Here is a 22,716-nt window from a genome sequence, read left to right on the forward strand (position 1 = left end):
TTTCAACTTCAAACAAATTCTGAACATTACGAACCTTAGTAAATATACCCCTATGTGTACATTGTGCACTATTTGGATTAAATATGTAATGTGTTTTTAAGGCTTTTCCATGCGACTACAAACACTACCGTGAATACTCATACCACGCGCTAATGCGCAGGACCGCGGGAGCGACCATATGCAAATTGTGAATATGCGCTCTCACGGAAGAACAAGTACGCGCACGGAGGCCATCTGTGTGTAGTTTGTACGTGATGTGTGTACTGCAATATTTTTCGACTTCGACAGTCCACCCTTTGGCAGTCACCAATAACTGCCACTACCTAATCAATAAACAGAAAAATATCTATACAATATTTACAAAAGCTTGGATGGTCGGGGGAGAGTTGTAGGTGGGAAATGTATGACCTAGTGGGATAGTAAAAAGCATGTATGTATGAATCCATGTCTGAGGGGCATGTATCATTGTGCCGTATATGTTCTAAATAAGCTTCGAGGTATTGCGAAGTATACATTAAATCCTTCTCATCCCATACTAAGGTTCTGTAAATGGGCCAACAAACACTACCGAGCTCTTTTCAGCTTCTTGTTCCAACAAATGGGGTGCACATTTAGTTGATGATACATGGAGGGGGAACATATTTGAGTGCTAGTATATGTGGATATCACCTCTTGACTATGTGTGCCATTAACTGGAGGTTGAAGAGATGAAGATAAGACACATATATAAAAATACATTCACATAAACATTTTGGGTAGGGCTGACGTCTTTTCTAGTTGGATGTATCTGGGCAGAGGGGGAGACAAAGAAAAATGGGTGAAAGAAACAGGCCATGAAAATTATTTCCAATCCTTATCATAACGTTGTCTCTATGGATGGATCATAAATTAAATCTGCTGCTGTAACAGCGCCCTCGCTCCTTAGACTCATCAAATTTGTGCCGTGCTTGCACCGCGTTAGAATTTGAACACACCTAAATATCAAACCAATAATTTTGATGACTCCCAGGATACAAAGGAGAAACTTCCCCACACTCATAATTACATTTTGAGCCCACTCTCCTAAACCTGAGAACCATTTGCGTGGGTTCAACCATGAGACCCAGCCAGTCAGTTCATTACTCACAGTCGCTAAGGTAAGGTTGTGCTTCCTCCTGAACTCCCACTTCAACTGCAAGATCTCATCCATCTTCTGATCGATGATCTCCGTTGGGTCGTCAGTGCTGTTCGTAATATATGTACAGCACTTCACACCATATTGAGTTGCCAGAGTAACACAGTACCCACCTGTCACGGCTGTGACATAATTAAGGACCATCCTGTGCTGGATCAGTTCCTTCTTGTAGGCTTGTAACTCCCTTCCCGTATACCTGAAGGTGTCGTCATACATCTCAGTGATATTATCTATCAAGTTCGCTAGCGCATGGATATACTTATAATGTATAGTTCCTTTGGCAGTATGGGTGATGTCTAATGCGAGAAGGAACTGAATCCCGGTGGATTCATGGATCAAATCAGAGGCTGCGTGCTCTGCCCTATCAATGAGGTGTCTCTTGATGATGTGTTCATAGTGAGTATGAGTATAAGGAGCCTGAGCACTGCGGTGAACGTCTTTCATTTTATCATGGGTTATGGTCATGACCTCCGGTAGTACTCTCCCAATATAACACAATCCCTCTGAGCTCGGGGCAAGCCACTTGTACGCTTTCCTCCCACATATGAAATAGGCATCATCTGGGAGAACATAGGGGACAAAATATAACATCACCATATTACAAATTTTCCAAGTAAAGAAACCAATCCCTAGTTCTCCCATCTGCTCAGTACAAGTATCGGGCTGGATGATATGAGCACAATACCCTGACGATACTCTTCCAACCCACATGGTCCTGCTTCCACGGGTATACCTATACCGAAAATACCTCCCACTGTTGGCTATTTGGCGTACAAGTTCAGCAGACAATATCCCTTCACAGTGCTATCAAAGTCAAAAAATATTGTAGTACACACAGCGCGTACTAACAACACACACATGCCCGCTGCGCGTGCACTTGTTCCGCCGTGCGTGCACATATCCGCAATTTGCGTATGGTCGCTCCCGCGGTCCTGCGCGTGGTATGGGTATTTGCGGCGGAGTTTGTGAGCGCATGGAGGGTTATCTAAACATTACATATTTAATCCAAATAGTGCACATTGTACACATAGCCCCCCGGCACCACATCAGCAAGTATCAACAGTTTATATGATTCCAGGACTAGGGGATTCACCTTTGCATGATAGGAAGGGACAGACTAAGGTTATAAGGTGATGTCTGATATCCAGCTGTAGGGTATTTTAAGGGTAACATTCCGGTGTTGGTTAGAGGAAGATCGCATGTTCCTGTGGATAGTTATGTGCAGAAGCAGAATATAGATATAAACTGTATTTACTGTATATTATGTATGCGGCGGGAATCCATAGAAGACCACCCACAAGAGCAGTTGAGAAAGACATCGCCCACCTTTTCAAATCAACCTATGACCTCTCCTGTAATGTAAAGATGCATCCCTGTGTCCAATGGACAAAGGGATTACAGTATCCATTGTATTGCTTTTGGAAGTAGTGTATAAAAAGCCTGTTGCTGCCTGGCCGGTCAGAAGACTCTTAACGCTATCTACCTGATTAGCGGAGGACTGGACCAGGAAGCGCATGCAAATATTCTCACGTACTCATTGACTGTAGCCATTTACTCTGTTGTATTGTAGTGTATAAATTGTATTGTTAACCCCCTTTCAGATATATACTCTGTGGTGTCAGAACCCAGTGTTTAACTACAAATCGGTGTTGTGTCCTCTTTTTCCTGCTAGGGTTTAAAGCGTATTACATTACCTAACTGTATAAGGTTTAAAAGTGTATTGATAAGGTGTAACATCATTGCATTGCATTACTACTAATGTTTAAAGTATAACTCTGGGTGTGTGCGCGTTGTGTGTACTTTGTACCCCCAGCGTGGCGTTTGTACGCTAAGTCCGTACAAAGGGGGTCATTCCGAGTTGTTCGCTCGCAAGCCGTTTTTAGCAGCTTTGCACACGCTAAGCCTACGCCTACTGGGAGTGAATCTTAGCATAGTAAAATTGCGAACGAAAGATTCGCAATATTGCGAAAAGACATCTCTGTGCAGTTTCTGAGTAGCTCCAGACTTACTCGGCATCTGCGATCAGTTCAATGCTTGTTGTTCCTGGTTTGACGTCACAAACACACCCAGCGTTCGCCCAGCCACTCCTCCGTTTCTCCAGCCACTCCCGCGTTTTTCCCAGAAACGGTAGCGTTTTTTCCCACACGCCCATAAAACGGCCTGTTTCCGCCCAGAAACACCCACTTCCTGTCAATCACATTACGATCGCCTGAACGAAGAAAAAGCCGTGAGTAAAATACCTAACTTCATAGCAAATTTACTTGGCGCAGTCGCAGTGCGAACATTGCGCATGCGCACTAAGCGGAAAATCGCTGCGATGCGATGAAATTTACAGAACGAACAACTCGGAATGACCCCCAAAGTACGGGATTCTGTACGCAAATAGCGTACAAAGTACGTAGAGTGCATATTAAGTCTAGCGGCCGCAGCGGCTCCATGGTAAAAGTGTGTTTAAAGGCATAGCTTTATGGTTTAAGATAATATCGACAATATCAATTGGGGGCATCGTCCGGTTTTTCCTCATACCCGCAGCCTAGCAGGTTAAAGCAGACTTTATCTATCTGCAAAGGGCGGACTCGTATCCTACGTGAACCTTTTCCTGGCCGTAGAATACACTGGAAAACCCTATCTTATTGCTGATTAGATGGTGTCTGCTCTGCATGGTTTGTAGGGATGCTGGTGGGACCCGTAAAGTAAATACACAAAGCTATTTTAAAGTCTGTGAATTTCTGTTTGGCGCCAAATGCGCACACAACACAAGCATACACCTGTACTTTGTATTTGTTCATATTGTTGCCATAAATACTGATTACTAGATTCATTTAGATCTGTACGGAGAAATTTGTTGCTATTTAGTTAAAACATAGACTAAATATTAAGGAAGTAAACGTAAAACACAAATACAGTCTGGCCTAGTTAAAAAGGTTTATACAGAAAGACAACTGTGTTGTGTTAAGTAAACGATTATAGGTAATATCGCTTACATTTATAGGAGTGTGGGATTTGTGCTATTGCGGACGTATCGTTTTTGTACACGTGTCTTGGACAAAGTACAGGACTGCGTACGCAACGTAAAGACATACGCACAGTCGCGTGTTTACGCAACGTGCGTAAGGGTACGACCGCTAAGTACAAATTACACAATAGCATTGTTTAGTTTAGGGGCAAGACAGTAACCACGCTACAATAGCACAAATTGCTCGGTTTCCAAAATTTAGTTTAAATAAAACCTTTTTTACTGTATTACCTCTGGTACTAAGGCTGTTTATCTGAATGAAAGTTAATTTTCTGTACAGAAAACCCAAAGTATATTTGAGTGAATGAACGTGAGTGTGCAAACATAATAAAGGTGTTGTGGACCCAGGGAATTCGGGATCCCATAGAAGTGGTACACCGAGTGAGTGGAGACTCGGTGGCGTGAGGCAGCTGACTCATGTTAATATAGATTGAAGTACAAAGGAGCAAGGTAGCAGAGTACCGCAGACCAGAAGGTCAGCGAGGTTTAGAGTACCACGGCCCAAGAGGTCAGCGAGGTTTAGAGTACCGCAGCCCAGGGGGTTAGCGAGGTTTACCCATATAGGCTTGTTTTTGATACGCTCCGGCTGAGGTTTTGCAGCCTGAAAAATCGATTCCATTGGTCGTACGGCGGATAAGTAACAAGTACCTATACGCTGTGCGATTGGACCGCGCGTTAGTGGATGCAATATTAGCGCAACGTGATACTCTTTTTACGAGCTTTGCGTGAAATCGCGGTATCATTAGCGCTAACTATAGCATACGCGAGCGTGATTTGTGTATAATAAAGGTTTAGGGAGTTTTCGCTGGTCTCTCTCAGGAAATCTCCAACAACGTATATTTACTGGAAAGGGTAAGTTATTCCCAGATACTTCCAGTGAATAGAGGTTACACAGGGCCCTAGGTTGGGTACATTGCCTGCGCTATCAACAGTGTATGGTAGTACTGGCCAACGTGGGCGGTGAGCGGGTGAAGAGCGCTCAGAGAACTTTCACCGTTGCCTTATATTGAGTATTTTGGTTATTTTTGTGGGATTAGCCAAAAGGACAATACCTGCAAAATATGGGGGCCAGTTGCTCAAGTAAGGGACGTTCAACCAGGGTTCAGGTTGACATTCCGCGGCCCAGGGGGTCGGCGAGGTACATAATGTGTGAGAAACATGGACCACACACAGAAGTTTTTTGCAATGAATGGGAACGTATGACTGCGGAAGATAGGGAACCATTCCCTAAGGTAGGCAGTTTTGAACCAGAGGTATTGCAGAATTTAAGGATTAGGATATGTCTGATAAAATCCCGAAAGCAAAGGGTCAGACACACAAACTGTTTAAATTTATGGCAGCAAGAGGGCGATATGCAAAGAGAATTAGCTCACGCAGCAGGTACCAAACCTAGCAGGAAAATGATGGCAACCGCACCACCACTACCGTATATTGTAGGGGAGAAAGTGGCTACAGACAATGGCATATTGGTATCTGATAAGAGTATAGTTGATAAATGTACTAATGCTAACCCGTGCAAGTTGTGTCCCATTTTAAACTTTCCTCAGGACTGCGAGCAAGAAGATGAGCCCAGCACGATATCGGCACTCTCTCTAGCAGCCACCATACAGAACACTCAGGTGGGAACGGCCCAACCAGTAAGATCAGTAGTAAGGCCCCCTAACGGAGGGATAAGTGAGGTCGTGTCCACAGGTAAGTATGGTACCATACATTATGCAGAGACAATAGCACCTCAGATTGTGGAGTCAACTCAGAATGACGTAATTGAACTAAATCCTGTCAGGGTGATCGCGGTCCCCAATGGGAAGACCGACGCTCAGGGAGTCACTCCCATTAGAAACATTGCCATGCATTGTCCCTGGTCCCGGACAGAATTGAGGACAATTATGTCTGAATTTCCCGATCCCAGAAAGGATCTAGTCGCATGCCAGAGGTTCATTAAAGAATTAGGTAACGCCACCGAACCCACAAACAAAGATTGGCGAACAGTGCTACGAGTATGTTTACCTTCCAATATTGACCCCGCGAAATTCATTACTGATTGTAAATTAGACGCAGAAGTACCTCTCACTGATGAGTACACTCAGGAGAATGTACGACAAATCAATCTGCAATTAGGAGTATATTTCCCTACTGTTGTCAAATGGAATAAAATCTTTTCCATAAGACAAAAAGAAGGTGAAACGGCATCTGAATATTTCCACCGAGCACTGCAGGAAATGGCTAGATACACTGGGGTCGAGGACATTAAGGAAAATGTACATCACAGGGAGGTAGCTGTGTCAGTATTAATGGATGGGTTAAAAGAGACATTAAGAACAAGGGTACAAACCACTCTACCTAACTGGAGAGGTATCTCGGTGGCTGCATTAAGAGAGTCCGCTATCGAGCATGATCGGAACGTCATTAAGCACAGGGAGTCACAGGGGGATAAGCTGATGACAGTAAGTATAAATGCCCTTACAACCAAACCGCATCAGCCAAAACCCCAGACCCCTGATGGTAAGTCACGTTTAGTAGTATGCTATAACTGTCGGAAGGAAGGACATTTTGCACGGAACTGTAGTTATAAAGGCACACATATGGTATATCGACCCCCTAGACCAGGATATGAACCACATTATAATACACATAATAGGGATCAGGGATCGCATAGGAGAAGTTACGAGCCACACGCAGGGGAAACAAGGAGGTACCCACCAAGGAGGGACTGGCAGACCTCTGAAAATTCTCAGCTACCCCCCTCACATATTGTAGCTGCCAGCGCGCTGCGGGAGGGTCACAATATACAATAGGTAGTCTGCAGCCAGTGAAGTTGATTGCTAGTCTTGGTAGTGAACCTGAGGTCACAGTTGATGTAGCTGGTAGATCATTACCTTTTCTTGTAGATACAGGGGCGGCCAGGTCAGTGTTAAATTCAACGGTAGGTATGAAAACCACGGGTAAAACAATTTCGGCAATAGGAGTAACAGGAGTAGTACAACACTGCCCTTTGAGTTGACCTGCGGAGATTACGATAGGGCCTTTTCAGACCAAGCATTCCTTTTTGTTAGCTGCATCGGCTCCGACTAATCTACTTGGGAGAGATCTATTGTGTAAAATGGGGTGTGTCATATATTGTACTCCTGAGGGTGTCTTCTTGGATATACACGAGAATCACGTTCAGGAAGTGCAGGATATGTTAGACACCCCACAAAGGCTAATGTCACACTCTGCTGGTATAGACAGGTGTCCATCCAAGTAGAGGAAATGATCTCACAAATACCGGGATCCCTCTGGACCAAAGATGGACAAGACACTGGATTGATGGCGAATGTAGCTCCAGTAGTAGTGCAAATAAAAGATGGTAGGATAGCTCCAAAAATCCCTCAGTATCCTCTGAAGCCAGAGGTGGAATTAGGAGTGTACCCAGTCATAGAGCGCTTGCTACAACAGGGCATCCTAGTCAGGACGTCCAGCACTGCCAATAGTCCCATCTTCCCTGTGAAAAAGAGTGGGGGGAGGGGTTACAGGCTAGTGCAGGATCTAAGAGGGATAAACAAGATAGTTGAGAGACAATTCCCAGTAGTGCCAAATCCAGCTGTCATCCTCATGCAAATTCACCCTACTGCAAAATTTTTCACTGTCATTGACCTCTGTTCTGCTTTCTTTTCTGTCCCTCTGCACCCTGACAGCCAATACCTGTTTGCATTTACATACAGGGGAGTACAGTACACCTGGACTCACCTACCCCAAGGTTTCATTGACAGCCCAAGTATTTTCTCCCAGGCTCTGCATGACTGTTTACAATCCTTTCAACCTGAGAGCGGATCAGTATTAATACAGTATGTAGATGACTTGCTGCTGTGTTCTGATTCACTCGAATCGTCCTTGAAAGACACGAAACAGCTTTTGTTTCATCTATCCCATACGGGACACAAGGTTTCAAAGGGTAAGTTGCAGTTGTGCCGGACCAGGGTAAAATATTTGGGACATTGCTTGACGTAAGGCCTTAGACACCTTACCACTGATAGAATACAGGTGATTCGCGACATGACTCTGCCACAAACCCAGCAACAGATCCGCACTTTTCTTGGAATGTGTGGGTACTGCCGAAACTGGATCCCAGGGTTCTCCATACTGGCCTTGCCTTTGCAAGAAATGGTCTCTTCAAACAAACCAGATCGGATCTCGCACACAAATGAGTCCAAGCTGGCATTTGAGAGACTCAAACAGTGCCTATCACAGGCACCTGCATTAGGCATGCCAGATTTTGGGAAACCCTTTGAATTGTACGGTATGGAAAGTGCTGGGTGTGCGGCAGGCGTCCTAACCCAGAGACATGGTGATGCCAGCAGGCCGGTAGCTTACTACAGTGCACAGTTGGACACCGTAGCGCGGTCTCTCCCCACATGCTTGCGAAGTGTTGCAGCGATAGCTTTGCTAGTGAGTAAAAGCGAAGACGTAGTGTTAGGACACAACCTGACAGTCCATACGCCTCATGCAGTGTCAGCCTTACTGAACTCCGCCCAAACCAGACATGTCTCATCAGCACAGTTTACAAGGTGGGAATTAGCACTAATGGCCCCTGTAAACATCACCATAAAGAGATGCAGCGCACTAAATCCTGCAACTTATCTGCCAGGTGTGCCTGGACAGGCACAAAGGGTGGAGGATGAGAGTGATGGTGAAGGAGGATTTAGTGCAGACACTGAGACGCATGATTGTATGGAATACCTGAACCAGACTTTCACTGCGAGACCTGACATTAGTGACAACCCACTGGAAGGCGTAGATTTTACTTTTTACACTGACGGTAGTTGCCACAGACAGACGGACTCGGGAGACTTGTGCACTGGGTACGCAGTTGTAGACGACAGAAGTATCATAGAAGCTGAGCCCCTGGGCCCACCGCACTCAGCACAAGTTCCTGAGCTGGTCGCCCTAACCAGAGCGTGTGAATTGGCCAAGGGTAAGTCAGCCAATATATACACAGATTCTAGGTATGCCTTTGGAGTAGTGCATGATTTTGGGGCCTCAGAAATGTCATGACGGCAGCTGGCACACCTGTAGCGCATGCATCCCACATAAAAAGGCTTCTAACAGCGATACAAGAACCAGACAGAGTGGCTATTATCAAGTGCAAAGCACACACAACCAAGATCCAATCTCACTTGGTAACAGCCGGGCAGACGAAGCTGCTAAATCAGCAGCCAGCACCCCCATACAAACAAATATCACATCACTGATGACATTCAACACACAAAAATTAATTGAAATGCAAAAGTTGTGTTTTCCACAGGAAAAGGCGGTCTGGAAGTCAAAGGGGTATGGCCAGGAGTCCTCAGGACTCTGGATAGGTGGACAGGGTAAGCCAGTGGCCCCCAGAGCATATCTTCCAAGCTTAGCTGAGGCGGCACACAGTCTGACTCATCTGGGTAAAGAGGGTATGTGTAAGCTGGTTAGAGCCTACTGGTGTGCGCCAGGATTCTCTTCTCATGCGGGTAAGAGAGCAATGACATGTCTTACTTGCTTGAGGAAGAATATTGGAAAGTCAATACCAACAGAACCATCCCATATTCCGCCGACAGACGGCCCTTTTCAGGTAATACAAATTGATTTCATACAGTTACCACCCTGTAGGAATTTAAAATATGTGTTAGTCTGTATTGATGTATTTTCCAATTGGGTAGAAGCGTTCCCTGCTGCCACAAATACTACTACGTTCACTGCAAAGAAAATTGTGCAGGAATTTGTGTGTAGATATGGTATCCCTAGAATAATTGAAAGCGATAGGGGTACCCATTTAACATGTGAAGTCTTTCAGGTTATGTGCAAACTGATGGGAATTAATAGCAAGCTGCACACTCCGTACCGCCCACAGGCAAGTGTGAAGGTGGAGAGAGTAAACAGCACTATTAAGAATAAGCTGAGCAAAGTGATGGCTGAAACTGGATTGTTGTGGCCAGAAGCTTTGCCACTAGTATTGTACAGCATCAGAACCACTCCCAGGTCCCCCCTTAACCTATCACCCTTTGAGATTCTTTTTGGTCGACAACCCCATGTAATGATAGACCCCCAGGATGATTTGAAATGCAATAACGAAGTGACTGTAAAATAATTTGGTAAAGATGAGCCAGCAGCTGAGGAATCAAAACAAAAATCTAAAGCTGGTGATTCCTGACCTACCGAACATTAATTGTCATGACATTGAACCTGGGGATTATGTAATGATTCGAAATTTTCTACGCTCAGGTTGCCTCATTGACAGGTGGGAAGGACCGTATCAAGTCTTACTAACCAGCACGACAGCATTAAAGGTTGCCGAAAGAGAGACTTGGGTCCACTCGTCCCACTGTAAGAAGGTCGCTGACCCAGAGAGAACCCGTGACAAAGAGCAGAGTGTAGAGAACATCGTATCACTGGAGTGTCTGTTCCGGGAAGGTTGAGAGGCAGTACTGCTGAGATGGCACCTGAGCGCGGAGAACAACAAGACCAGAGGCGGTTGTCGCACCAGTTCTCTTTTTTCTTTTTTATTATTTTCTCCATCTCCCACTACCCTCCTTCTCTCCTTCCCTTTTCCTCCCCCTTCTTGTTTCCTTTCTCTTCCCTTAACAAGATGGACTTACCCCAAGAGACTGCGGTCCGGATTTTCCTGTTAACCCTGTTGTTGACCAGAACAGTCTGTTTCAGTGAAAGCCCCAGAGAGGTCGAGAAAGGATCTGGAATGGGTTCTGATGGCGAGGACGGATTTGTAGAATTCCAAGAGCAACACATCACTCGAGCAAAGGCGAGTATCAGAAAACGATCTGGTAGTCAGGGAGCTCGGAGGCACTGTGAAGGGTTATTGGCTGAGGAAAATTGCATTTGTAAGAATTGTGAGAACATAGTTGAGGATGGGTGCATCCAGAGATGTCAGTCCAGCCTTAATATCAACATGGACCATCATCCATTGAGAGATTACCACTCACTAGTGGGTAAGGTTTTAAACCAAACAGAATGCTGGTTGTGCTCACAAGTACCTCAAGGTCAGAGCAAGTCAGGATTAGTACCGTACCCTTTAGCAATAGATGAGGTACTCGAATTACGGGGTGGGAGACCGGTGGACAAGAAATTTTATATTTCCTAGTTTGAAGCTCCACCAGTATCATGTAGATAGATCCTTATTATGTAGCTGGCATCCTGACGGTCAAGATGGCAGATGTCGAAAGTCCAGAGCCGGAATCCTGACTTCGGTCAGAATCCCATCACCGGAATCCCAACAGTCAGCATCTCAAACATAAGTATGCCAAGGAGGGTTAGGGTTAGGCTGCGGGGAGGAGGGTTAGGCACTAGGGGAAGGGTTAGGGTTAGGCTGTGGGAGGTTAGGGTTAGGCTGCGGGAGGGGAGGATTAGGGTTATGGGGGGGTAAGGAGAAGGGTTAGCAGACTTGCTAAAATGTGTCAGGATTCTGACCATCGGAATGCTGCTATCGGGATTCTAACCGTCTGCATCCTGAGTTTCCGGATCCCATACCCAACCCTTAGAGACAGTAAGGGAAAGGGTAGTTATGCATTTATCCTCATAACATATTCTTCACGTTTATGTGTAGTAAGTACAGTAAGCTACCCATTCTCACACTTACAGATGTGTCCTCATACATGCAGTCACACCAAACAGCCTCTCTCGGTGCGCCAGGTCCCGTGAGACTCTGCTACTGCCAGGTGTCTTTATTGCGTACTTTTGCTTCTTAGTCTCAATGTGAGGTGACTATGATGCACCAGGAGAATGTACTGATTAAATTGATATCTGACACTTGTACATCTGTGTGCGACTGAGTCTCTGAATCTTTATGTAAAGTGCTATGATGCAGTGGCCTGTTAGGAACCTGGGACTTGCTTAGAATTGTGGTTCTTGGACTTGATAAGTGTTAAGACATTTTGACTTGATATTCCTGGAGGGAATTTGAACTTGCTTGGTGCTGTGGGAAACTCCAGTACTATTGGGGTGAGTCTCCTAGAGGGTTTTTACCAATAGCAACCCCCCAGTGTTCCCTTAGTGCTTGTTGCACACACCGGTACTTAGCGGGCCCCCTGGACTTGATACCTTCAGCAGTAGGAGCTCACCCAGTAGACTGAAGACCCTGAATAGCACTGAGTAATGGTTGCCCGAGGTATGAGATACAAGCTGGATAAACCTCCGTCAGGGCAGGTGTCTTTCCAGTGCAGGTGGTATACAAGCTCCCAGCTGGGGAGCTAGAGTTGGCAAATAGAGATTACCACACTAATCCTGAGTAACAGCAGGCAGGGCAAGATACAGGACACTGACAGGCAGGAATTCTGGCAGAGTATCCACAAGACAATAACCAAGGCAGGAAACAGGAACCAGCGGTTTACACAGCAAGGGTAAAGCACTGGGGGAATGGCCAGGAGAGATAAAGGGTAACTGCACTAATCAGCTACCAGCAGGCCAGAGGGAGCAGTGATTAGCTAAAGACTTGCAGCTGCATTGCTGCATGTTCTCACTGAGAGCACCTTCCTGTCTCCTGGTTATCCCGGGCAACCGGGAACGCCATCTGTGTCCGTCGTCCTGGTTGCCAAGCGTTCCCCAGAGGCCAGTGCGGTCGCCGCATCCAGGTTGCTAGGCACTGGGCGGGGACCAGCAGCCCTAGCGGCCGGAAGAGACGCAGCTTCCTGTTTGCCTGGCAACAACTGGGACCTGCATCCAGCATGGGCATTGCGGCAGACAGTGACATGGCCGATTGGCCATGGCTTTTTTCCATGCAAAGTTTTGTTGTACTTGGGCATTGCGGCAGACAGTGACATGGCCGATTGGCCATGGCTTTTTTCCATGCAAAGTTTTGTTGTACTTCGTATACAGACTCAGTCACACACAGTGTCGCATATCAAATGAATCAGTGCATTCTCCTGGTGTGTCGTAGTCGCATCACAACACGACTAAAACACATTTTTGGCAAAAAAGACGCAAAAAAGATGCAAGGTATCTCGCTCCATGTGGCGTATTGAGGCTAGATGTGTGAGGACACATCTGTATGTTTTATGTGTTTTAGTGGAAGATTTAAACAGTAGTTATTTAGGCAGCTCTGTTCACTATAACATGGTGTGACCAATTGGTTCCCTACCACCATCATTTTCTACTTGGGCATGCGCAAGCCAATAAAATGTAAAACTTGAAATACATTTACGATACAATGTTTCCTGTAGTCTATATGGATTTGCGGTACTCACATAAACCTTGATAGACTGCACTTCGGACTTGAGAGCGCTGTCAGCAATTCACCAAATTGAGATTCATCCATATTATTACTACACAGAGCAAACTGACGTAGAGATTGGTTACCGGTTATTGCCGACATAAACTGTGAACAAGAATTCTCTGTAAAATCATCAATGGTCAAACTGGAAGACAAAAGAAAAATACTTGTGATGTCCGGCCTGCATACAGGGTAATTAAATTATTTACCAGTGACCCATGGGCGAAAGAAAATAAATTGTTTGTAAAGTGTTTGCCTAACGTGTTAATGGTGCTGATATCTTGTTGGTAATTTGTCATCAATATAAGGTGGTTGTCTAATGTCATCCACATGCTTCTGATGAAAGTGTGGTGAAACGCGTCATTCATATATCACTATGCAACTGCTGATGGATAGAGCAATATCCAGTTGTACATCACATTACTTTTGGAGGATCCGAGACAGTTTACACCTGAACTATTTAAGTGCTGTTTTACACACAGGCAACTGGCACTGGTACTGTACTCAGCAGCAGATAGAACACACTGGAATCTGTGGAGAGACGCCGAGCTATGGTAACTGGCACTGGTAGTGTACTCAGCAGCAGATAGAACACACTGGAACTGAGGTAGTAAAACATAGGGAACTCTGTGGAAGCCAGGAAGACACACTACTTGTAGAAGTTGTTCTGGCAAGAAGCAATGGTCAGACAGAGTTTTATATAGGACTTTCTAGCTGTTGATAGGTTACAGGAATCATGTGCAGAATCACTGGTACAAGATTGGGTGGAAAGCAATCAGCTGACTGAAACTAAGATGGCAGCGTCCATGACCCAGCAGAGATGGGACCCAGAAGTAGAGTTAGGTATGTCATGCTTGAAACACATACAGGCAGATGCATGGCCAGGAAACGACAGCGTTCCGGTAGGATAACAGGGACAGACAGTCCAGCATGCGACATTTAATATGCATTATATATTAAAAATAATTAACTTATTTATTTATTGACTTTATATCACTGCTTGGTTTATAGCTTACTACATGTTTAAATATCATCATTATTATTGAGAGACGCTTATATTCACTTTTTTTTTTTTTTTTACCATCAATAGTTTTTATTGAAAAAAAATAAATTTTATGGGGTGCAAAATGAAAAAAGGGGGGGCGTACAACATAACACAGTAACACGATCTAGAGGGGAAAGGAGGGGGGAGACCAGGGAGGGAGGGGGGGGGGGGGAGCATCCAGTAACACAATGGTACAGGCACTTTGAGGTCAGATATGGCAGACAAAAGAGAAACGAGAAGGATGAAAAGAAGAAAGAAATACGTTGGACAGAGTAGGAGAAAGGACCGCTTCAAATGGCGTGCAGAGAGAAAATGTTAAATATGAAATACGAACGTAGGTGCAAAGGCTACGAGGAGAATCAGACATAATATTTTCAAGGGGCATATCACGTGGAACAATATAATCCAACGGGTAAGTGTTGAGGGATAGGAAGAGACAGAAGACATAAATATAAATATAACTCTACAACCACTAAGGATAAGAGAAGAAAAACCATACGGTACTGAAATCGAGGAAGATACACCGGGGAACGACCTACCCAGTCATCATTCACTAGCGGGGGGTTCAATTAGACTAAAGCGAGCTGAACGTTGTTAGATGGGCTGTGAAAATATTGGGAACCTGGGCCAGTAGTGACAAACATATGCCATGAAGACCAGCGGGTCAAGGGGGAGGTAGCGGTGTTGGAAATGGGGACGTATTCAGTTTCCATGAGGTAGTGGTGGTGCGTTTTGTGGATAACGTTTAGCAGAGCAGGAGCAGCAGATTGCTTCCATAACTGAGCAAGAGTGGCGCGAGCGGCTATCAATATGTGTCCTAAGACATATCTGCTAGAGGGGGGGACGAGGGGGGGGGAAGATGTGAAGTAACGCTACAATCGGGTCAGGGGTAATTCGCGTATGGAGTACTGTATTAATCAAATCAAACACCTCGGACTAGTATTGTATAATTACCGGGCAGGACCAAAATATGTGGTAAATGTGTCCTATTGATCCACAGAGTCTCCAGCATTTATTACTGCAGGTAGGCCAAAATCTGTGTAGGCGATCGGGGGTCAGATACATTCTGTGGACTAGTTTAACATGCATTTCAGTGTGGTTCAGGCATTGGGACATGGAGTGGGAGGATAGAAAAACCGTTCGCCATTCCTGAGGTGACCGCGTTCTACCCAAATCTAATTCCCATTTTAACTGAGCACTAGATTTGGAGGGGGAGGAGGGGGTGATCAGTAGATTATACCAGAAGGAGATATCACCCCTGGTTTTGCTCAGAGATAGCCGAGAGAAAAGGACTTGTGAGGTGGAGTTTAGGGTTAGTAAATTGGTAGGGATTGATTTCCACCAGTGCGCGACCTGAAAGTAGTGGAAGAGTTCTGGAGCAGGGAGGGAGAACTTCTGTTGGAGAGCCGGGAAGGACAACAAGAAGAGTCCATCCAATATATCCCCCAAACACAATATGCCCAGCTGTCTCCATTTGGAGAGATTTAGATGGGGAATTATCACTGAGATAGTAGTAATGGAGATCTGGGTGATATAGCAAGCGGGTGCCGACAGGGCGGCATATAGCTTGTCCCAGGATTTAAGCGAGGCTTGCGTGGAAGGAAGAAGATGCGGAAGGACAGGCCGGAGCATCTTGGGAATGCGAAAAAGATCTGCAAGGGGGACCGAGCGGGCTCGGGTTTGTTCCAGTCCCACCCAAGATACCTGTGAGTCAGTGGTAAAATAATATTTAAGGGGAGCTAATAGAGAACCCTCCTGGTATAGAGTGATGCTGGGTAAATAGAGGCCTCCTAAAGCTCTCGGCAATATCAGTTTGGAGTGAGCCAGTAAAGGTGGTTTAGAGGACCATACATATTTAGTCAGTATTGTAGAACAAGTCTGGAGAGCCTTTTTTGGGAAAGTATATGGAATCGTGCGGAATAGGTACATCAGTTTGGGCAGGAGGGACATTTTGAATGCAGCCATACGTCCTAGCCAGGAGACTTCGTATGCCGCCCAGGATTTCGATAGAGCCTCTAATGTGACTAATAGAGGGGAAAGATTATAGGTGAAAACATCGGGAGTATGAACGGGGATTTGAACACCTAAGTATTTTATCGAATTATTCTGCCAGTTATAGGGGAAGGAGGATTGGAGGGTCGAAAGGGCGTGGGAAAGGTTAATGGGTAGGGCGTCAGTCTTGTGATGTTGAGTTTATAATAAGAGGCTAAGCTAAAAGAATCCAAAATAGAGGTCAAAATAGGAAGAGTAGTGGAGGGGTCAGAAATAAAGAGAAGAACGTCGTCCGCAAACAGGCTTAATTTATGGCGGGAGGAGCCGAAGTGTAGAGCCGGAAAGTGGGGATTGTCACGAATAGTAATAGCCAGGGGTTCAATTGACAGAACGAATATCAGGGGGGAAAGGGGGCAGCCCTGTCTGGTGCCATTTGTGATAGGGAAGGAGTCGGATAGAAAACCATTGCTGAACACCCGGGCAGAAGGGGAGCTATATAGTCCTAAAATAGAGGATAGGATACGGTCCCTGAAGCCAAATCGGAGAAGGACTTCATGCAAATAGGACCAGTTTAGTCTATCGAAGGCCTTCTCAGCGTCCAAGGATTGCAGGAGAAGGCCCTGATCTGTAGAGAGAGAATCAATCAAGTTAAAAACTCTGCGCGTATTGTCCGACGCCTGACGGCCTGGGATAAAACCAGTCTGATCCGGGTGTACCAGCAATGGGAGGAAACGATTCACTCGTGCCGCAGTCAATTTGGCGTAAAGTTTGATGTCATTGTTAAGCAAGGCAATGGGACGATAGTTGTGTACATAAGCAGGGTCTTTGCCGGGTTTGGGTATAGTAACAATTCGCGCCTCTAGAAGTTCTGTCGGTAAAATTCCATGGTCAGAGAAATTGTTAAAGAGGGCAGTCAGGTGGGGAGAGAGAACATCAAGGAACGAGGCATAAAAATCAGAAACAAACCCGTCCGGGCCAGGGGCCTTGTTGCGGGGAGAGGACTTAACGGCTACGGAAATCTCAGCAGAGGTCCATGGGGCATTAAGAGCGGACAGTTGCTCTTGGCTAAGTGTGGGGAAAGAGAGATAGAAAGAGGAGTGGGCTGGGGGGTGGAGGGATCAGTCAGCAAATTGTAGAGTTTAGCGTAGTATTGTGCAAAGTGATTTGTGATATCTCTAGGGTTAAGGACCTTCCGTTTAGAGGGGGAGTAAATAAATTTGATCCTGTTCCTAGCTTGCTGAGCACGGAGCTTACGGGCCAACATTCTACCAGATTTGTTGCCTAGCAGATAAAGCTTTTGTCTCAATATGTTTAAAGCCGCTTGCGTACGGGCAAGAAGCAATTTTTGGAGTTGGCTACGAACCTTGGAGATTTCTATCTTGAGGGATCTAGAGGGATTGGCCTTATTGCGCAATTCAAGATCCACTAATTCGGCTTCCAAGTTCGACTGTAGTTGGAGGGCTTTTTTCTTGAGGGTGGCACCAGCTTGGATAGCTGCACCACGAATAACAGCCTTAAAGGCGCACCAGTGGTTGATGACGGAGGTGTCTTGGGGGGAGTTGGTGGCAAGATAAGAGTTTATAGAATCAAGAATTATCGTTTTGGAGAGAGGGTTGTGTAGAAGATAAGGAAAGAGACGCCACTGCCTAGGGGGGTTCTGGGGGACAGAAAGGTTCCATTTCCAGACAACAGGGGCATGGTCCGACCAAGTGATCGGTAAAATAACAATGTCCCGAGATCTCTGGAGAGACCACTTATCACATAAAATCAAATCAATTCTGGAATAGGAATTGTGTACTGAGGAGTGGAAGGTGTAATCCCGCCCTGAGGGATTATTAATCCTCCACATATCAAATAGGTCGAACTCCGAGAGTAGATTGCGGAAGGCTAAGGAGGGGCCGGATTGAGCTGTAGGGATGGGATGGGAGAGAGGGCCAGATTTATTGAGTTTCGGGTCCAAAACTAAATTGTAATCACCAAGAACAGCCAGGGAACCCTTAAGTGATTTGCGAATTAAGAGAAACAATTTACGTAAAAATGGCATCTGGTTAGAGTTAGGGGCGTAAAGGGAAACTAGCGTAGTGGGTTTGTCATCCAGGAGACCTGTAAGGATTAGGTAGCGGCCGTTCTTGTCAGAGATTTGGGAATGGAGGGTAAAGGTGACATGTTTACTAAAGAGTTACGCTTAAACGGGCCATTTACGTAGTATCCCACAGGGAAATTGCTATTCTTAAACAGGGGGGGGGGGGGTTTAGCAGAGGAGAAATGGGTTTCTTGCAGAGCGACTACACCTGCCCTATGTTGGTGGAAAAAAGAGAGGGCTAGTCTGCGTTTGTTAGGAGAGTTTAGACCCTTAACATTGAGAGGGAGGAGGTTAACCATTAAAAAAGTAAGGCAAGGGTGAGAGATAAATATCTATACTGGGCATCATAAGTACAGTTGAACCGGGGAGCAAAGTACCACAGGACGTGGAGACAGGTCACGGATCTGGAGCTCGGAGGGGGGGGGGAAACATGTGGGGGTGCAGGAAGGGTATTGTAAACCAGGGAGTAGGGGGGAAAGTAAAAAAAAAAGGGTCCGGTATATTGGACCTGCATGACTACTGCAGGGGAAGAGGATAACTTGCAGTAGTATAGAAAAAAGGTGGGGGCGGGCAGACAGAGCGTGCACCGCCACTCAGGTACAACAACTTAAGGAGAGAGTAAAAACATGTTAAGTAGCCCTACGGCGCAATAGGCGCGTGCATGGGGGACAGCACATATAAACAACTAAAAATAACTCCAGAGAAGTGCCATTCCCCCATGGGCCAAAGGAAACTTAAACAACGGCAAAAAACCTGTATAGAATAACAGATTCATTGTAACAAGTGAAAGAGCAACCTGTAACACATAGACCTAAAGAAATATCAAAAAGAGTAACAGATACTATAGGTACTGATGTCGTCCCCTCACGGCGGGAGGGAAGAGGTCTACAGTTTCACATAACCAGGAAGGAATGTGGAGGGATCCAATGCTGCGACCACATAACTCAGATAGTCGACCATTCCTGTCGAAAAGAAGACGGACGGGCCGGTATAGATGCATTTTGAACAGTAATGTCCCAGTCTGAGAGCAACTTGACTCCCGCATCGAGGGAGGAGATGACGTAGGTGCAGTCATCATAGGAGACTATCAATTTGACCGGGAATCCCCAGCGGTAATGGATATCATGGGACCTAAGCGCAAGAGTGATAGGGGAAAGGGCACGTCTCTTCGCAATGGTAGCAGCAGAGAAATCCTGGAATATTTGAAGGCCTCCTAGGATATCCGAATTTCCAGATCCTCTGGCAGCTCTCATGATACGTTCTTTGACTGTAAAGAAATGCACACGGAGGAGAGTATCTTTAGGGAGGTCTGAAGAGACGGTGCAGGGCCGAGGGAGGCGGTGAATACGGTCGATGAGGAGCTCTGCGGCATCCGCAGCAGGGAGAAGCTTCCTGAAGAGGGCGATGGCATAGGGTTCAAGTTCAGAATTGGTGACAGAATCAGGAATGCCTCTGATCTTGATGTTGTTCCGGCGAGATCTGTCCTCCATATCCGCCAATTTAGAGCGGAATTGATCCAGATCCTGTTGTTGACGATCATGGGAGGTGATCAATTCATTATGGGAAGCGACCAGTTCTTCCACCTTACGTTCCAAGTGGTCGGTCCTATCCCCTATTGCCACCAGCTCGGTCTTGACCTCGCAGACAGCAGAGGTCAGGTCTTTAGAGAGTTCCGATTTAAAGGCGGAGAGAATCTGGCAGAGAGATTTCACAGTCAAAGGTGCGTCAGAATCGCAATCAACTCCAGAGACCGAGAGCGTGGAAGAGAGACCAGTCGACATCACAGGGTCTGGCATGGTAGGCGGAGGGAGGATGCTTTGTAGAGGGGAGATTTGGAGAGGTTTCGGAGGGGGAAAGGAGATTTTGGAAGGCGCTGGGTCTTTGTTCTTTTTGGGAGGCATCGCTCGGCAGCGGAGAAGAAGGCAGTTAGCAGTGAACACAGCCGGGTCCGGAGAAAGGAAAAACGTGAAGCAGGTATACTCAGTCACAGTAGGACTATAACATGTCGATTAGGCAAACATGAGTGGCGGTGGAAACAAAACGAAGGCACTCACATTATAGAGACCACATAATCAGGAAACGGCAGGGCCGTAGTGGAGCTAGCTTGAAGGTATAATCAGAAAAGTAGGTCAAGGAGATCCGCGTAAACCGCAGCAGCACTGCCGGGTGAGGATATATCCAGCAGGGATAGCCGGGTAGCGATGACCAGTGGCCTCCCACTGATGGGCCACAACTGAAGCCCCGGTGACGTAACACTTGTGGGCCGCTGCGCTCCTTCTCCAATCCCCTCAGTGGGTGACAACTGATGGCCAGACCCCCGCGCCTGAGGCGAGAGAGGGCCACAGTTGGCAGGGACAGGAGGGCCACGGAGACGTGGGAGCTAGGGTTACAGGTCCCTGTAATTGCAGAGTGGAGGGGTAAATCAGCGGTCATACGCCGCCCCGGGCGACAGGAGCAACAGGCAGGCAGGAGGAGGCAGCCGCAGACCTCCTGCGCCCCACACACCTCTCCAGCAACTAGGCAGTGGAGCCTCAGGCCGCGACCTCCGGGTCGTCAGGGGGCCTCGGGGTGCAGCACCGGCCGCGCTGGGGTGCTAGATGGGGAGTACTGCGGAGCACTGCAAGGGAGAGGAGGTGCGGGATGGAGCCGGGACCACCGCGCTGCGCGGGAGGCACACACCACCAGCCGCGCAGGGCCCCAGGAGGGGGACCGTCCAGACACTCCGTGCGGGGGAAGGCAGAGGAGAGCGGGGGGAGACTGCGAGCCGAGCAGCGGAGGCAGAGCCGCAGCGGGTCCACCACCGCGCCGTCCGTCAGTGAGAGGCAAGATGGCCGCCGGCCGGGACACTGGTGAGAACTTCCACTCACGGTCTGCGGCTCTGGGAGGCAGGCGGTAAGTCCACAGCAACCCTCGGGCGTCCGTGGGTATGGGGCCGGCAGGAGGAGTCCCGGAGGAGGCCATAGGCGGGGGGGAATGCAGCTACGGGTCCCGATTCCGCCTCGTTCCAGTCTCAGAGCTCGGCCCCGGGTAGGCCGCAAACTACAGGCTCCGGCTTCAGAAGGGGGTGTAGGCCACGCTTCCAAAACAGCCAGAAACTGCACTGGGCAAATCACTCAAGCACTGTCAGCTGCCCAGAGTCAATGATAGAGGTGAGAAAAGTGCTTATGAATGATGGGGTTGTGAAGATAAGTATATATCTAATAATAATAGCAGGAGCTCTGGTGTAGCACGTCCATCCACTATATTCACATTTATTTTTGACAGTTAAGAGTAAACATTATTTGGTTTGATTTATAGGTGTTAGAGTTTTCATTAAACTGTTTTTATATATGCTTCCAGCTTAGGAAATGCATATATTTTAATATTTGTAATTTTACTTTATTGTTCTTTTGATGCAGTGTGTAGTTTTGTCAGTTTTGTCATGCATTATGATTAGAGATGTGCGACGACCCCCGTGTTTTGGTTTTGGATCTGTATTCGCTTTGGTTTGCTTGGGCAAAACAAGCTACTAGTGGGTTTAAGGCAACTAAGCTAACAGTGCTGTCAATGATCCCTACAGTGGCTAGATGTCATCATCATTATCATCCTCACCCAATATCGATTCATCCCCACTGGAATACACCATTACAGAAGTCTCTGTACTTTGATGTATTTGCTGGGAAAGGTCTTCCTCGTGAAATTTGTAGTGATGAACATCATCTTTTCCACATTTTGAGGAAGTAGCCTCCAACGCCAATCGTTGAGGGTGGGCAGTTTAAGTAATGCAAAGCGAGTTTGTACAAGGGCATCTAAATTGCATGATTGTTTTCCTTCCAGTTGTGAAAAAAAAAAGTACAATAATTTTATACTTTTTTTTTTTTTTCAAAATGTCAACTCACACTGCACTGACAGTGCTTATAATATGTGAATGCAGTGGGGCACGGCACCTACACCACACACCAATTCTACAATAAGAAACAATTATAGAATTTATTTAAAAAATTTCCAGTGGTTGCTGCTGTGTCTGTCCACTCCCTGTGTCCATCCACTGAAGTGGCTGTGCTTTTTCCAGTGGTTGTTTGTGTGTTCAGGCACTGTGCTGTGCTTTAAAAAAATATAACGCTTTAGGGTGCCATTATTACTAGGAGCACTGTTGTTTGTGTGTTCAGGTGCCATTAAAGTAAATCTGCACCAT

General features: G+C 46.4%; 1 protein-coding gene across 4 annotated transcripts in view; it reads right to left on the reverse strand.

Annotated features, from left to right (window-relative positions):
* Nucleotides 1–22,716, reverse strand: part of LOC134969209 (NACHT, LRR and PYD domains-containing protein 3-like) — a 115,863-nt gene that overhangs the window by 30,158 nt on the left and 62,989 nt on the right. For all 4 annotated transcript variants that reach the window (XM_063944998.1, XM_063944999.1, XM_063944997.1 and 1 more), the window contains one exon: nt 13,397–13,567. In XM_063944998.1, the coding sequence (XP_063801068.1) occupies nt 13,397–13,567 (171 nt within the window). The remainder of the gene's footprint in view (nt 1–13,396; nt 13,568–22,716) is intronic.

The sequence above is a fragment of the Pseudophryne corroboree genome, chromosome 11 (assembly GCF_028390025.1).
Source record: "Pseudophryne corroboree isolate aPseCor3 chromosome 11, aPseCor3.hap2, whole genome shotgun sequence".
In the NCBI taxonomy this organism is placed as follows: Eukaryota; Metazoa; Chordata; class Amphibia; order Anura; family Myobatrachidae; genus Pseudophryne; species Pseudophryne corroboree.